The sequence below is a fragment of the Canis lupus genome, chromosome 6 (assembly GCF_048164855.1).
Source record: "Canis lupus baileyi chromosome 6, mCanLup2.hap1, whole genome shotgun sequence".
NCBI lineage: Eukaryota > Metazoa > Chordata > Mammalia > Carnivora > Canidae > Canis > Canis lupus.
Genome location: NC_132843.1, coordinates 74925783 through 74942860, shown reverse-complemented (window position 1 = coordinate 74942860; position 17078 = coordinate 74925783). Strand labels below are relative to the sequence as shown.

General features: G+C 41.5%; 2 protein-coding genes across 6 annotated transcripts in view; both read left to right on the top strand.

The window, feature by feature from the left end:
* Positions 1 to 13597, top strand: part of CR2 (complement C3d receptor 2) — a 101198-nt gene extending 87601 nt beyond the window's left edge. For 2 of the 3 annotated variants that reach the window (XM_072831228.1, XM_072831227.1), the window contains 4 exons: positions 1661 to 1684; positions 2671 to 2743; positions 7781 to 7882; positions 11506 to 13597. In XM_072831228.1, coding sequence (XP_072687329.1) covers positions 1661 to 1684; positions 2671 to 2743; positions 7781 to 7882; positions 11506 to 11518 — 212 coding nt within the window. In that variant the 3' untranslated portion in view covers positions 11519 to 13597. Of the gene's footprint in view, positions 1 to 1660; positions 1685 to 2670; positions 2744 to 6589; positions 7883 to 11505 lie in introns of all 3 variants that reach the window. The other variant, XR_012033277.1, reaches the window with a different exon arrangement.
* Positions 13598 to 16063: 2466 nt separating this feature from the next.
* Positions 16064 to 17078, top strand: part of LOC140635925 (membrane cofactor protein-like) — a 31759-nt gene continuing 30744 nt past the window's right edge. For all 3 annotated transcript variants that reach the window (XM_072831229.1, XM_072831231.1, XM_072831230.1), the window contains exon 1: positions 16064 to 16252. In XM_072831229.1, coding sequence (XP_072687330.1) covers positions 16135 to 16252 — 118 coding nt within the window. In that variant the 5' untranslated portion in view covers positions 16064 to 16134. The remainder of the gene's footprint in view (positions 16253 to 17078) is intronic.

Here is a 17078-nt window from a genome sequence, read left to right as displayed (position 1 = left end):
TCATGTAAATAGTAGTCACAGTGGTTGTGATGATTGTACAAGTTGACACATTGAGCACTTAATCCCACTGCTGAAATATTAGAGAGATTCTATCATTATATAAAAACTTAGATCATGGGAAAATGTCCTGGAAAGGAATGTACCAGAACATTTCAGGATATTTTTTTTAAAAATCAGTGGTTCTCAGCCAAAGCGATTTTGCTCTCCAGAGAACACTGGCAAAGAAGAAAAAAAAAAGACAAGAAATCACTTGATGCTTCCTCAGTGAATACTGATTATAACCAGAATTTTCGAGTTCTTACATCCTGAGACTTCATTTCATATATGCCCTAGGAAGAGAAGTCCACTAAAAAAAATGAGACACATTCTTAACAATACAGGAGAAAATTACAGGGACTCTTATTTTTACTTCACATATTTCTGTATTATTTGATACTATTACATTTGTGATGAAGAAAAATATATATATATTTTAAGCAATAAACACAAATATCCATCTATTAGTGCTTCCGATAGGACAAGCACTTCTTTGAGTCCTTTACATTTGTTCTTTTAATTTTATGAGTTCTTGAGCAAGTTCATGATTATACCCCCCCAAAGTTGTCCCATTAAGTGGTTTTCAAGATTAAGTGGGGAGAAATATATCTGTACATTTATATAAATATATAGATATATAAAAGCTCCAAGAGGTCAGGAATTTTTGCCTATTTCACTTCTGTGTCCCCCAGTACCCAGAAATAGCTCATATGTGCTCAATAAATGTTTAGGGAATGAATGATCTTATGAGTTAGATGTACTGTGATCTCTACTATACAGATAAGATATATGAGATACAGAGAAATCAACTAGCATGGCAAATATATGGCTACTTAGGAAAAAAAAAAAAAGGATTTTTAAAAGAGCCTATATGACTCCAAGGACTTGCACCCTCTTCTATCATTCTATCTTCTTTAAGATTTTATTTATTCATGAGAGACACACAGAGAGAGGCAAAGACATAAGCAGAAGAAGAGGCCGGCTCCCTGCATGGAGCCTGTTGTGGGACTCCATCCCAGGACCCTGAGATCACGAGCTGAGCCAAAGGCAGTGCTCAAACACCGAGCCACCCAGGTCCCCCTATCATTCTATTATGATTCTTTTTAAAGCTGACAAGCTGAAAGAGACAGAAGTAGAATTAGTCCTAGAAAAGTAAGATTGATTTAAGGCTCTCTAGTCCCTGAAAACCTATTACAGGCATCCTGAAATAATAGCTTCCAGAAATAGCTTTCTGGAACTGAATGTAGAAAAAGGTAGTTAGGCAGGCATACTCTGCCCAGGAACCTGGAGAAATGTACACAATTTTAGGACAGTTTCACCAAGAAAAAAATTTTCAGGGTATTAGGATAATGTGTGATATTTTTCTTTTATACAGTTTTACAAATTCTCTGCTGAAATTGTTATTGTATGATAAAATTTTAAGTTAAAAAGAAAAAAACACATACTTTGCTGAGTGCACAATATAAAAGTTGTTGTGTGAGGGAGACCGATGGCTTTTTATATTAGAAAAACAGTAGACTGTATGCTGAAAAGAAATCAGGATGAATCGTCCCCGGCTGAAAGCTCCTGTTTGATCATGCTGCATGTCACACTTGTGTCATCCTGGCTTTTGTCTTCCCTTCAGGCACACGGGATGCTCTCACAACTGGTAAGTTTTGAGAAGGGTTTGATGAGGAGCTCTAGCACCTTTCACAGTAAGTATTCACTTACAATGAAAGAAATGTAAAATGAGAGATCAACATCTCTTACAATTCCAGCTGGAAGGAAAGAAAGTCCAAATTCAGGCCACAGTGTGGCAAGATTGGCATCCCTACAGGCATGTAGAGTGAGTGTCCTTTATGGAAGTTTCTTAAAACTAAAAAAAAAAAAAAAGGATTTTATTTATTTATTCATAAGAGACACAGAGGAAGAGTCAGAGGGAGAAGCAGGCTCCCTCTGGGGAGCCCAATATGGGACTCGATCCCAGGACCCCAGAATCACGCCAAGCCAAAGGCAGACATGCAACCACTGAGCCACCCAAGTGCCCCCTTTATGGAAGTATCTATGCTGGCTTTGAATTGTTACAAATGAATAAGCATCCTTCCTTTTCTAATGGAGCTGGAGAGCACAACTTCCTCTTCGGTTGATAACCCCGGAAGCTTCTCGGGATGGTAGACTTGCACAAAGTGGAAGCCACAGAGACCCATTTCCTAAGCCCATTTCTGTGACCTGCCTACATAAGAGGAGTGGTTTGGGGGTAGACTTTGCTACCTAGAAGAACCTGTACCTGTGTCTTACACGAGACAGGAGTTCCAGGTCCTGGGGTGCCAGAGGCAGGAGCTCCAGTGCTGTTCTCACCTATTTGCTGAAAGGCTGCTCTGCTCACCCCTTATGTAGTAAGGACTAATGCACTAGATTAAACCAGGAGCAGAGGGTAACTCTTAAAGGAAAGCCTGTGTGAGATGTTTCTTAAAGTACATTTTAAAATATATATAAATAAAATAAATAAAAAATTTAGCAATGTATATAATAAAAAGACATTTATAGTTACATATAAAAAACTCACTGGCAACCACTAGGGGGGCTAGATATTTAGAGTTTAAAACCTATGGGTTATATTTTCCATGCATTCAGTGACCCTGTTTTACCGCCTAGGCCTTGTCTTTGGTGTGATCTTTCTCTTACTCATCATTGTTTCCTGTTGCATAATTATAAAGCACAGAAAACGGTAAGTACAGCCATATTCTTCTAGAAAATGTCTACAACTGTACCTACCTCTTCTTGAAAGCCAAAGAGAAGTAAAAGAAAACTTAAAACCTAAAAAAATAAAACACTACTACATAAACAGACAACTTAATTATAAAGAAGGCTCTAGATGTACATTATAGATAGAGAAGTATTCACACCAAAAGAAATATATGTAATAAGAACATCTAAAAGAAAAAAAAAAGCTTAGGATTTTAAGAAGGACTCAAGTTTTTCAAAAGAGAAAATAAGCAGAAGGAACTTTTCCAAAGGTGGTGGTGAGGCAGTTCACATCCCACCTTGGCTCTGACCTGTATATACAGACCTTATCAAGGCACTAGAAGTTAGGGTGTCCACTGGCTGTCACCTATAGGTTGCCAGTGTGGAGAAACTGAGACTTGCTTTGGAGTATTAAAAAAAAACAAAACAAAACTTTTAAAACATCACTTACTTTTTAAACTTAGATGAAGATCTAAATAAAGCAGCATTTTGACTTTGGGAAAAGAATGTCTACAGCTTTTGTACTATTTAATTACAATAAAAACAGTGGGTCAAACTCAATGAGATCAATGTTAAAAGCTTGAACAGCAAATTCTATACCCATGAGAAAAATAGTTTAGAACTTAAGTGAACAGCTTCCTATAGCAAACATTGTAAGCAAGCACAGTCTCCTAAAGCAGCTTTATAGAAATTGAAATTTTGGTATTTCCACAGAGGATGCCAATCCAATGTAAAGTTTTTAAAAAGCAGAATATCATAGCAGAACTTCTTGCAAACAATCTGTCATTCCCTCCCTCTGCTCTACACTGGGCCTTCCCATGCTCTATTAAAGTATTTGTCTCCTTGGTCTATCCTATACTCCTCAATATTCCTCTCCCTGGACAATGAGCTTTTTGTGAGCAGGGACTACCTATAGGCACTCAAAATCATCTTTTGGGTGATTTCTTTTTAATTGAGGTATAACTGACATGTAACATTAGTTCTAGGTGTGCAACATAATTATTTGGTATTTGTAATACATTGCAAAATGATAACCACAGTAAGTGTAGTTAAAAAATAATTGTTTAATGATTTTTTTACTTCTACTGGTAGTCAAGATTAATAAGAATAGAAACCGCCAATACATTTGCTTACAAAATACTTTACCATTTATTGTCTTCTCCAGTTCCCAACTCTGTGAGGTAGGTAGGCCCAATAATATTGTTATGCTAAAGCAGAGAAGACTGAAGGGTACGGAAATTCAGTGACTTGCTTAAAAATCACCCCAGCAGGAGGCTGTTCAGGTGTAGGGCTTCAGTCCTGATGATTGGACTCAGAATCCTGAAACCCTTTGACTACCTAGAAATCATTTCAGCCACTTGTTTCTGAATCTGATTCTGTATTAACCAAAACTACATATGGTACAAAGGTGGAATATTTCCTTTTTTCTTTCAATATTTTTCCCCATCTATTTTAATGATTTTTTTTTTTTTAAAGTAACTCTGGTACATTAGGCCGGTATCCTTCTATAGAGAATAGCAAGCAATCTCTTCCTTTTCACTCTATTCTGAGTTATTAACCTCTAAGAAAATTACAGTATTTCTGTAAGGGGTTCTGTTCTTATCAGGCTCTTCATTTGGCCTTATCTGGTTTACTGAAGACTTAGGGAACTCCACTCACACAGACTTAGAAGTTCTTTCTGTGACTTTTAAAAATCATTAGTGATAGGTACTTTTAGACTCTGAAGATCATGTAGATCAGAGCAAATTATAGTTTGGTTTGGGTCACTATTCATTGTCAAAGTTCATTTGGATGCTTTAATTATGTTTGATAAATAATGTTCATTGAAAATGCTTTATTTTCAGATGCTTAATGGGGCAAATACTCAGGTGAATTTTTTCATGCTTAATCTCAGGCTAAAATATAACGGTTATTTGTAAAGTTTGAATAATATTCTGTTTACTCATCTTGAGTGACAGTATGTTTACAGGTTGAAATTGTTCATTTGTGATTAAAAAAACCTCATTGGCTTGGTATTTCACTAGTGAAAAAAATGCTATTATCTGCACGCGTGGCATTTTACTGTGTATTTACTCTAGCAGTACTTTACACAATTGTTAAGGTAAGTCATGCCTTGATCACTGAAGAATAATACTGTTAGGCTCCACCATCCAGAGCCCATTCATCCTTGCCTCTTGTTTCTGCCTCAGATCCACTGCCTTTTCTATATAGCCTTCCTGTCCATAAGACAGCACTTTAAAGTCCTTGTTAGTATAATGCTTGGTACGACAAAACTATTAAGGCCTCTCATTGCAAAGGCTCCCTGTTTTCCTATGTTCACCTTACCCACTGTATTAGAAATACCTGTCTTTCCTTCTGTGGGTACCTTAACTACACATAGAGAAAGAACACTTCACTTTTTTTTTTTTTAATTTTAGAGATTTATTTATTTACTTACTTACTTACTTACTTACTTATGATAGAGAGAGAGAGAGGCAGAGACACAGGAGGAGGGAGAAGCAGGCTCCATGCCCGGAGCCTGATGTGGGACTCGATCCCGGGACTCCAGGATCACGCCCTGGGCTGAAGGCAGGCGCTAAACCGCTGAGCCACCCAGGGATCCCCGAACACTTCACTTTTTTTTTTTTTTTTAAAGTTTCAGTTTATTTATGATAGTCACACAGAGAGAGAGAGAGAGAGAGAGAGAGAGAGGCAGAGACATAGGCAGAGGGAGAAGCAGGCTCCATGCACCGGGAGCCCGACGTGGGATTCGATCCCGGGTCTCCAGGATCGTGCCCTGGGCCAAAGGCAGGAGCCAAACCGCTGCGCCACCCAGGGATCCCCGAACACTTCACTTTTAACTCCTGGTCACTATATATGTGTTTTCCCCACAACAAGCAATTCTGTGACATCAGCTAGGTGTCCTACAATTTAACTTAATTCAATTCTAAAACTTCCAAGAAATAATGTCAGATCCCACAGTTAAGAAAACAGTTCAAGACTATTCCCACCCTACTTTACATGCCAATCTCAAGTACAACTTGTCACCTGTGTTTCTGACAGAATGGACTATAAATCTGAAGTTCCCATGAACCCCTCCTGAGTTTGATTTAATTTGCTAGAGCGGTTCATAGAACTCAGAGAAACATTTACTTCTGTTTATCCATTTATTAAATGCTATGATAATGCATATAATGAACAGCCAGATGGAAGAAATACATGTGTAGTCTGGAAGGGTCCCAAGCACAGGAGCTTCTGTCCCCAAGGAGATGGGGTGCATTATTCTTCCTATACATGGATACTTCTGCATACTAGAAAGCTCTCTGAACACTATATCTTTGGGATTTTATGGAAGCTTGTTCATGTAGGCATGATCAATTATTAATACCATTTCAAGCCCTTCTCCCCCCTCTGGAGGATAGGGGATGGGGCTGAAAATTCCAACCTTCTAATCTTGGCTTGGTTGTTCTAGTGACCAATGAGCCATCAGGTGCCATCCAAAGCCCACCCAGAGTCACCTCATTTGCTTTTTTTTTTTTTTTCCAGTGGGCTCTAGGCCCAACATGAAGCTTGAACCCACAACCCTGAGGGACCAGAGTTGCATGCTTTTACCACGTGAGCTAGCCAGGTAGTCCCCCAGTCACCTCTTTTGAAAAAAAAGATTTTCCTAGGGCTCTTATCACTAGCCTTTAGAAGGGTTTTAGAATTACATCAGAGATGGGGTCAAAAAATAAATATTAAAACAACAGAGCATCCTAGTGCTCATATCACTGAAACTATATAAGCATTTCAGGGACCTGTGTCTGGTATCAAGGGAAGAAAGTAATACATATTTTCTATTATCTCGTAGCCACCATCAATCAACTGGATAGCCATTTATTCAACATACACTAAGGTTGTATTTTCTCACACCTCAATGTACCACTTACATCCAAGACCACTTTTAGGCTGTTCCTCAGCTAAGCAATCATTGCTTCTTGGAAGCCCCCCAAGAACAACTGTCGGTACAACCCTCTACCTCTTCCTCATGCATGGATCTCAGGTTTGCCCTTCCTCATCCTGTGACCACTTTGGCTCCTGACTCCCAGTTTTCCTCCTTGTCTAGAGGGATATCCTTGTTCTAATTTCCAAGAAAAGGTAAAAGAGTAAGTAAATAGGAAGTACTGGTAAGTGGTGGAATGAGTTAGCTCTTTGTGCTTCCTCCCTAAAGTCCCTATTATCTAAAACATATTTGAAATCTCACGGTACTGGCACTGAATCATTTATCATTTCATTTATGTACAATCAAGTGCTTACTTAACCCTGAAAAAGGCAGAGATCATGAGCTTTGCAGTCAGTAAGAGATGTGTTCACATCACTTACTAGTATGAAACCCTCAGCAGGACACTTACCTTCTCAAAACCTCAGTTTCCTTGTCTGTAAAATAGAGATAATCATTCTGACCTCACTTAGCATAGTGCCTCATTTAGGATGAAGGTCAGAAAATGTTAGCTATTGTTATTTACACGTGACTGTTATTGGCATTTAGAAGGGATTAAATCCTTGGAATTATTGTCAGTCCTCATATGCCTCATGACTAGGACCACTGCTCTCCACACCATGGTGTTAATTGTACAGAAAACAGAACTTTTCAAGTTCTGTCTTTTGCTAAAGTGGAAGAAGGAAGCCTTATGTAAGATCGCTGTACAGAGCTTATGACCTTGCCAGGCTTAAATGTCACAATCGGGCAGTAAATGATTATTTACCAGTCAGAATTACTCTGGAAATAAGTGTTGTTTTAAGGCATGGACACCTGTCTATAAGAATTCAGTCTTCTGACAATGTACAGGATGGTTTTCACATTTCAAAACTTCTGAGTTTTGACTTAGTCCTGAAAGGTGGGATTTGGTTATGTGTTCCTTTTACATATCTTGCAAAGACTTTAGAAACTTGAGTCAAATTCTACCCTAAATTTCAAGATGAAAGCTGCTGGCTAATTTTCCCCAAGACTGAAATACATATAACTAAGATATTTTCCTGTTTTTCTTCCTCTGCCAATTAGCACCAATACAGATGAAAAACCTAAAGAGAATATCCATTTAAGTCCTCAAGAAGACAGCGGCATACAGCCTCAAACTCTGCAAACAAATCAGGAAAACAGCAGGTACCTACTGTACATATCGAATTCATAATGTTGTCAGGAACTCAAATACTGAAAATGAGAACAGGATTTGCACATGATGATGCTCTAGTTGCATCACTGGTACCAGGGGAGTTAGAAAGTACTTCAGGAAGTGGAAAGGCCTTGGTGGTTGTTTTTCTTGGGACTCTGGTTGCTTCCAGGGAGTTGGGTGAGGACTGTCAGCGCTGTGCCCAGGCACTGTTTTCACAAAGCTTTCCGCAGGTTTGTGCAGTGATGCCACGAACCTTTGAGAAGGAAGCTTTCGTTTTCCTTGTGGAACCCACGCATTTGCCACTTGGGTGTGCCTCCCGGTCCCCCATTTCCCTTCAATGTGCAGGGTCACCTCAGGATCCTGAGGAGACTCTGGACTTCCCCTCCTCTGCTTCCCCACTCTCCCTGAATTCTCTGCCACAGCTGGCCTCCTGACTGCTCTGTCTTTTCTATCTGCCCCCCACAGAGGCTTGTCACACCTCATCCCTGTATTCCAGGAATTCAGATACCAGCTTACTAGCATAGCTGTTGTCCTGAATGTTCAGCTGTTTGCTACAGGATTGGGGTGAAAGGGAAATTATACAACCCAAAGTGGCACACAACTTAGAACTGAATATTAGAAATCCTTGAACTAAAAAGTAATTGTTTTGCAAATAAAGATTTACTGGAACACAGTCTCACTCACTGTTAGCCTATTTATTGCTTTCTTGCTGTAATCCTTGGAATTATTGTCAGTCCTCATATGCAGTTGAATGGAAGCCACAGAAAGCAAGACTGGGTGGCATACAGAGGCAAAATATTTACTATCTGGTCCTTAAGAAGAAAAGTGCCAAACCCTGAACTGTGTCATGTGATCAGGATTTTCTCACTGCTTAGTCCTCCTTGTAGGCCTTGGCTTTCCACCCTTTCCCTAGGCCTCTCTCACATTAGACGCATGTTAGTTTTGTTAAAATCTTCAATGTATTCTCAGGGTACCTATTTTGATTTGGTTTTCTGATAAATTCAAAATGCCATTTTTCTTTTTCATGCAGGGCAATTCGCCCAGTCCTTGTTTATACTCTGGCTGTGCCCTAGTATCGTAAAACATCTATCCAGTTCCTTGGGACAGGGTCAGAAACACCAGCACCAAAAGCCCATAAAGGGGATTAGGTCCACTCCTGTAGAAAGCAGAAGCAAAAGTATCACATTTTTAAATAAACGTCCTCTTTCCCATATATCAATGTATGCTAATTTAAACCTGGTAGTTTATATCTACAAACTTGTCAGAAATCTTAAATTCAACAAAGGACAGTAGAACAGCTATGGAAAAAGGTAATGGGGTAGGAGAGGCATTTTATAGTTAATCAAGATAGAGGCATTTCAGATCTTCTAAGCAAACATAGAGGGTATGGTTGACTTTTTCCTAAATAGAATGTTTGAATCCCTAGGTTTATTATCTCACTTGTACTCACTTTGCCTTTGTTGAAGAACTTGTTCTTCACAACTGTTTATGGAAGCAACTGAAATCCGCATTGCTTTTTAAAAATTCAGAATTGCTAATTAACTTTTTGAAGCTTTAATGACCATCCAGCCTGATTCTTCTCAAAAGAGTATTTGCATATACCCTAGAAAGCTTGACTCCTATATCCATAGGGTATAGAAGTCCTGAGATAAGAATGACATGACTCTCAAGGAGTTTTTTTCTAATGTTATTCCAATGGTTTGAAGGGAAAACAGCATTATATTAACACAAATAAATACATATGGGAACAGAAGTCAAACAATGTAGGAGATTTTAAGATAAAATAAGACAGAGAATATTATGCGTTCAGGGATGTTTTGCCTTATGCTCCAAGGCCCTTGGACTGATGCATTTCTTTTACTATTATGGAAAAGCTGAGCGAAACTGATTACAGCCAGCTGTGCTGCCACCAAATATAAACACACAAAATAAACACTGCCCATTGTGAGGGAAATGGTTGTCTTTACACAAGTGCATTTAAAAACAATACACAAGAGTATTTAAAATATCTTTTGATTTCTCCTCAGTCCTGCCAGGTTACCTACCTAAACACTTGACCACTTTTCTTCCAATCAAACTTGCATTAACCCACCTCACAATTCATTCACCCAAGATTCTCTCCCAAAGTGCTCTGGTCCAAAGTAATGTCTGTTTTTGGAACTCATAGCACCTACTGTCTATGCCATTTTTAAAAATAATTTCTTTTATAAGTAATATGTGCTTTGGAAAATAGAGAAGATACAGAAAATTATAAAGAATAGAAAAATTACCTGTAATAGCTTCCATCCATCTAATGGCTAGTATTCTTAGGCTTCATCACATACTTTACCGTTACAAGGTTATACATTGAAATGATATTGACTGTATAATATTAAATCTAATTTGGTATCCATCAAATGACAACCATTCATGTATCATTAAAAACCATATACAAACTTATATCCCAAGGTATTCAATATTTCATTTATGGTTACCTATTAGCACTATTGCATTCATTCACTTGCTCATTCTTCAAACATTAATCAATGTACCAATACTGTACCAATGTGTTTTCTTTACCACGCTAAATTGCTTATGAGTAAGGACCCCCTTTCAAATTTCTCCAATCTCTAAGTATAGACTTAATCAAATGAGAAGAGTACAGTAAATACTTGAGAATAAATTGATCAGAGTTTCATATATCCTCAACTTTTTTGAAATGTCCTTTTATATCAAGGTATATGTCAAATTGTGTACATTGACTATATCAACTTTTAATAAAATGGGAGGAACTCATTAATGAATTAGTTTCCAATCTCCTCCTAAGACTGGAATTTTTCCCAAAGAAGAAAGGTTGATCATGTGGTAGACCAGAAGTGAGTCACAGTCTGTACCTTGCTTAAGACGTGGGCACCCAAGCCAGGTACAAGGACAGAGAGGGTGATACAGGTAAAGAGGCAGATTCCAAAGACACCGCTGCAAGCTGAAGGACGTGAGAACGTTGAAAGATGATGCAGGTAACACATAATGTTGGGAAGCCTTGTGAGATAGAAAGAGAACAATGATGAGGCATCAGGTGGCAAGAATAACAGGGGTGTCAGCTGAGCTGATGAGCCTCAAGAGGGGTCTGTCCCCTGGCCTTAAGGAAGAGGAGAGGTTCCAGCAGGGCCAGGGAAGGGTCTGGACGTCTTAGACTATCCAACATCTTTTTTCAGTCTTGACTGTGTTAGGGAAGCAGGACATGCTCTCTGAGGCTGACCCTCCTCCAAACTGCCAGCTCCTGTTTACTTTCCCCTGCCATGACATGGCTCAGAAACAAGAGGCAGAAATTTTTTGTGCATTATGAGGAATCTATATTTCTGGAACAAGGCTTAACACTGAGAACACGCTTCTTTTGACAAAAAAGGCAATGAGGAAAGGTCAACTTATTCCTTAATCTCTCTCTTACCTACTCAGTGTCTCAATATTTTCTTGTGTCCTACCTAGCACCACTAAGGAGGGCATAAACACTTCTTCTAAACTCAGACTTATGTGTCATGCTAGTAATCATGATTTTAAGCAGTAAATTCGGGGGGGGGGGGTGTTCACTTGTCACTCATGCTGTCACCTGAATAAAAATATCCTGTTATTTCAGTGCCCTTCCCTGAGAAAGTACTCTCACGCTGGAGAACATCTTGAATTAAAATGTTGTTGGAAAGGAGCTAATTCAACAGAGGAAGATGTGAAACTCGTAACTTCTTGGAAGTGACCTCACAGAGATACAAACATGTGCACCTGAAGATGCTGAAGTGCTCCCAGGAGCTGGTAAAGGCTCCCCTCCTCTCAGCTTGGATACTGTCACTCCATGTGCTCTTTCCTTGTGCGGGAAGCACACGTCATCTAGTTAGGGGAAAAGTCTGCACCAAGGCTATATAGACTCAATCACTTAAAAGAAGAAGGTGTCACTTAGGATTTCTGTTTACAAGTCTGTTCATCACCTTTCTTATTTTCAAATGCTCATGCTATAAAATGGGCTCGTAACAAGAATATCAAAATCCAGGATGAAGATATGAAAAACAAATAAGTCACGTACAATACTACTCAGTGATAACTGCTGTCAATATTTGATTCATTTTCTGCTAACCTTTCTTCATAGATGTTTATTTTTTTATACACAGGTCTTTCTTACTTTTTCTGTAGAGCAAAATCTCCTATTAGATCAGAGTAAAATCTAGCTAGATCAGTTTTTATGTTCTTTAGGGAAAGAAGTATTTTCTGTTGATTACAAAGGCAGTATGGGCAGCCTCGGTGGCTCAGCGGTGTAGTGCCGCCTTTAGCACAGGGTCTGATCCTGGAGACCTGGGATCCAACCCGCGTCGGGCTCCCTGCATGGAACCTGCTTATATCTCTGCCTCTCTCTCACTGTCTCTCATGAATGAATAAATAAAATCTTAAAAAAAAAAAAAAGGCATTAAGTGAATCTGGGAGAGAGGTTTTCAGGAGAAACATTTTAAACAATGAGCTTTGGATATTTCCTAAGCTCTATTTCAAAATCAATTTGAACTATGTTCCATATAAAAAATACTATTTTAAATAAAAGAAGTTTCATTATAAAAGGAAGGGACTTAGTTGTGTGTAGACTCAGAACACATCAATAAATTAAGAAACCATGACTTTTAAGAATTGCAAAATTAACATACAAGTAAGTATAGAACTAAGTGGCCCTGGATTCCCACACTGGTTCACATACTTACAGATCAAAAATTTATTTAGTATGATATCATGGGTCGTGCTAATGATCTAGAGAATATCAGAGCCCTTCTGGATATTTAACAATAGGTTTGCATATGACTACTGCTAACCACTGTACAATTTGGGTTTAGGTGGCTTTTAGAGTCTAGTCTGTCACACTTACCTTGAAAACATACAGAATGAACTGCACATCAACTTGAAGTTTTCTTTAAAATCAGGAAGATAGAAAAAAACAGGAGCAGCAAAGTCAACTGACAAACTAGGAGGAAAAAATTACAACTTGTATCACAGACAAGCATAACTGGCATATTTGGAGAGTTAAAAGTTTAAAGGCCAACCCTCCCCACCCTACTTGCCTTAAATAGACAAAGGACATACCGCCAAGCCACCAAGAGAGAGGCAGGTCACCCATGAATATATGAAAAGATCCTCAATGGTTTTGCTTGTTGAAACTTAGGGAAATCTAGTAGGTCTTGAGTGTCTGAAGAAGTACACTTTAAAGGAGGGCTAGAAATTAACTGCTGGCAATTGGACTTTCTTAGAATTAAAATTCCCTATCACAAGAAAAAAATATAGGTTCCTCTTTCTTCCCAGAATGCAGTAGGTCAGTGAGTACTGTGATTAACTGGTATCTGATGCCTGGGAATTGAATTTAAAGAAATTCATGAGATTCTTTGGTCTGTGACATCAGTGATACATGGGAACTGCTGTATATACTAACACAGGCAAAATACTGAATTGCCTACTTTCATTTGTGTCGCTGAGCAATTCTGTTAGCCTCTGGCCTTCCATTTTTCATCTGAACGTAGGGCTGGACCAACTAGTCTCCAAAGCTATTATTACTGCTAACAATCTAACTTTTCTTCTAGTTTCCTTTTTGTATACTTTACACGTAAGTGTGACGTAATTTCAAGTCTATGCCGTTTAAATAAAATGTTCTGTGTCCACTTGTATAACAGGGAAGGAATAAAAGATTTTTTTTCTTTCTAAATCTATGCCGGTATATGGTTTGTAATGTGTTTACTTTTTGAAGCCTTTCAAAGCCAAGCGGAAACAAAATGTTCCTTCGGAGACAGGCCCTCCTTTCTGGACATGAATGTGTTCAGAATCCTGTGTAGGGTGAGGTTTACCATTGGAATGCTCTTGCTGGTAACAGCGGAGTATGGCCAACCGGCTGGCAGGTGTGTACCAGGTACAAATAGAGGCGGCACCACTTCAGGGCCAACATCAAAATGATGGCTTAAAATTATCCTGTTTAGTCATTCTTTTTCAGGTTTTCAGATACCTAATGTGTAATTCACCAGGACACTGAAAGCTCTGTTTCAGAGTACTCACAGGCTCATTCATGCTGCTACTGCCACCTCTGAGAAGCATGATGTAAACACGAATGTAGGAGGCCAAGTCTCATCCAACATTGTGATTTCTTTTACAGAAGTTGGCCTGTTTGATGACATCCCCACACATCTACCTCAGCCGTACTGCCATTCATAAAGGAGATCTAGCACATAGCTCAAAACCTGGTGTACACACAGGCATATCCTCCATGCTCTTTTTCACTCTGGCAGCGTGACAAAATCTTCAGGGGCAGTTGCAGGAAAACAGGAGCCTTTACTGCCCTACATCACTCAAAGCCTTGACTCGTTTATTTTTTTTAAAGACTTTATTTATGATGGTGGGGAACGTGCACGCACAAATCTGGGGGGCGGGGGGTGGGGGGAGAGGTAGAGGGAGACGGAGAAGCAGGCTCTGCACTGAGCAGGGCGCCTGATGTGGGCTTGATCCCAGGACCCTGGGATTATGACCTAAGCTGAAGGCAGATGCTTAATGGACCGAGCCGCCCAGGCGCCACCCCCAAAGCCTTGACTCTTGAGTTTTATTCCTGTCAAGGCTACAGGATGTTCATTGTCAACACTCGGTCTTTGAACTAAGTCACTAAAATGATCTCAAGGCTAAGAGACAGTACCTCCACTTCATATCATAGTTTGCTCTGCTTGATACAGGAGTGTTTTCTGTGTGTAGACAGTTGTAGTTCCCTCCTTTCCAGGCAAGCCCCACTTTGTTCCTAGTGTCTAAAATTATTAAAATCTCTCAGAACTTTCCCTGCATTTGTTTGGTAAATCCATGCTGGGGGAAATTGGCAGAGACACGTTAGATGCATCCGACAGCAACACCTGTTTATTTCATACTGTATTCAGAGGCATTTATTATGCACCTACGACAGACCTACAACTTTCTTAGCACTGGAGCTACAGAAGAAAACTCTATCCCTGTCTCATGGATATGAAAAAAAGTTTTCTTTTCCAGAAAAATAGGGAACAGGGCTCAGAACCTTTTGAGAGGAGCCTTAATTGATTCAAATGAAAATAAATCAATGTGAGAGTCTTCAATTATTTTTAGAATGGTTGATCAACCCCAGGTATATATTTTACTGATTGAAAGAAAGTTCCAGTAAAACCCCAATTCTTAAATGTAATCAAGCTTTTGTAACTAGGAAACCAAACAGCAGGTGTATTATCCCATCTTCTAATTTAGTCATGAGGAAAAAAAAAAAAAAAGAAAGAAACAAAAGCCAACCTCTAAAGTAGTAGAAATGGTTGGGAAAATGTTTTCATCTCACTGAAATGTAGTCTTTCTTCATTCCCCGCTTGATTTTCCACTGAGAGGCTGTTTCACCAGAAAAGGTCTCCCTCCTGCGGAGCAACTTTTTTTTTTTTTTGGATTTTATTTATTTACTCATGAGAGACACAGAGAGGGAGGGCGGGAGGGAGCGAGCGAGCGAGCCAGCGACACAGGCAGAGGGAGGCGCAGGCTCCCCGAGGGCGCCCGACGCAGGGTCTCCGGGGTCTCCGGGGTCCCCGGGGTCACGCCCCGGGCTGCAGGCGGCGTCCACCGCCGGGCCCCGCCCCCCCGGGCGCCCCGCCCTTACCTTCTCCTCAGGGAAGCGCTCCCTTGCCGCGGGCAGGAGGCCGCCCTCCGCCGCCTCGACGACCCCGCTGCCTGGGCTCCGCGCTCTCCCCTCGGCGCGCCCTTCCGCCCCGGCCCCGGACGACGGCGGCGACGGCCCCGCCCGCTCCGCGGCCCTTCCCGCCCTTCCCGAGCCCGGGCGGCGCGCAGGCCGAGCTCCCGAAGCCGCCGGGGGCCTCCGCTCGGCGCGCACACGGGGTCGCCGCGGGACGAGGCCCAGGGGCCCGGCGACCCGGGGGCGCGACGCCAGCACGCGCGCGCCGGCCGCGGAGGCCTCTGGGTCCCACGGCCCGGCCCCGCCCCCGGCCGCCCGCGGGCCCCGCCCCTTCCGCGAAGGCGAGCCGCTTCCGCCCACGCCCCGCCCACGCCCCGCCCAGGCTCCGCCCCGATCCCGCCGGGCCCCGCCCACTTTCCGCCCTGGGCACGCCCCTATCTCGCCCTGGCCACGCCCCGCCGTTGCGCACCTGCCGGGGGATAACCTGGGGTGGGGGGATTGTGGCGTGGGGTGCCAGTCCTCGGGGAGGAGTCCTCCCGGCCGGCTCGTAGGCTCCCGCTGGGCACCTGCAAGATGAAGGCGTCCCGCGCACCGCGCACCTGCTGTCCCTGCTGCCCGGAGAAGCGCTTTTCTTGGCGCTTGGTCGGGATCCTTTTGGTGGCCCCAGTGCTCCTGCTTTCTCTAAACTGTGGTAAGAGCCTGGAGAGGTTATGCCCTCTGGCCCTCAGCTGGAGCGGGTCTGGGGAGCTGGCCGGATGTACCCAGGACCCTGGAGCTTTGCGTCCTTGACCTCCTGATCCTGATTTCACTATTGATCTGTTTGCACGCACACAAATACAAGCACAGACTGTTTTGCTCACTGTTAGAACCCACACAGTGGCAGTCAAGACAAGGATGCTAAGACTGATTGACAATGGCAGACAAAACATACTGCTAGCGAATACATAACCCAAGAGAAGTGCTCTGGAGGAAAGGAGCTTGATTCTCCGATAGCATTTAACAAGGACTAGTTAAAGGCAGAGAAAATCTTTCACTAAAACTGGCCAAACTCTTCCTCTGTGGGATTCTGTACTTACTATTCCCTCAGACTTGCAATATTCTCCTCCCACCCTTTGTATATAAGGCTCCTTCCTCTCATTCAAGCTCAATTGAGATGTCACATGTCACCCCCTCTCTGACCACCCTATCTCAGACACACACACTCCAGCTCAGATCCCTCCCTGATGGGGAGACACTCTTGCCAAACTGCTTGCTCTCCCCACTAGAATGCAGAGAGCTCTCCGTCTTGTCACACTTGTCATTCAAAATGCCCAGCTTTTTGCTCAGTATCAACAGTCTTGTATAACTTTTAAGTATCAGAAAATGAAATATAATATTCAGCTGAGGCTTATATAGAGTACCAGCGAAAGGTTCTTTAAAGACCCAGGTTTAGGGTGGCCTTTCTGTGGTGCCTAAGCTAAGGCGGGGCAGCTGATGTCAGAAAGGCTCTGTCTCTTACTGTTTATGTAGACTCTGCG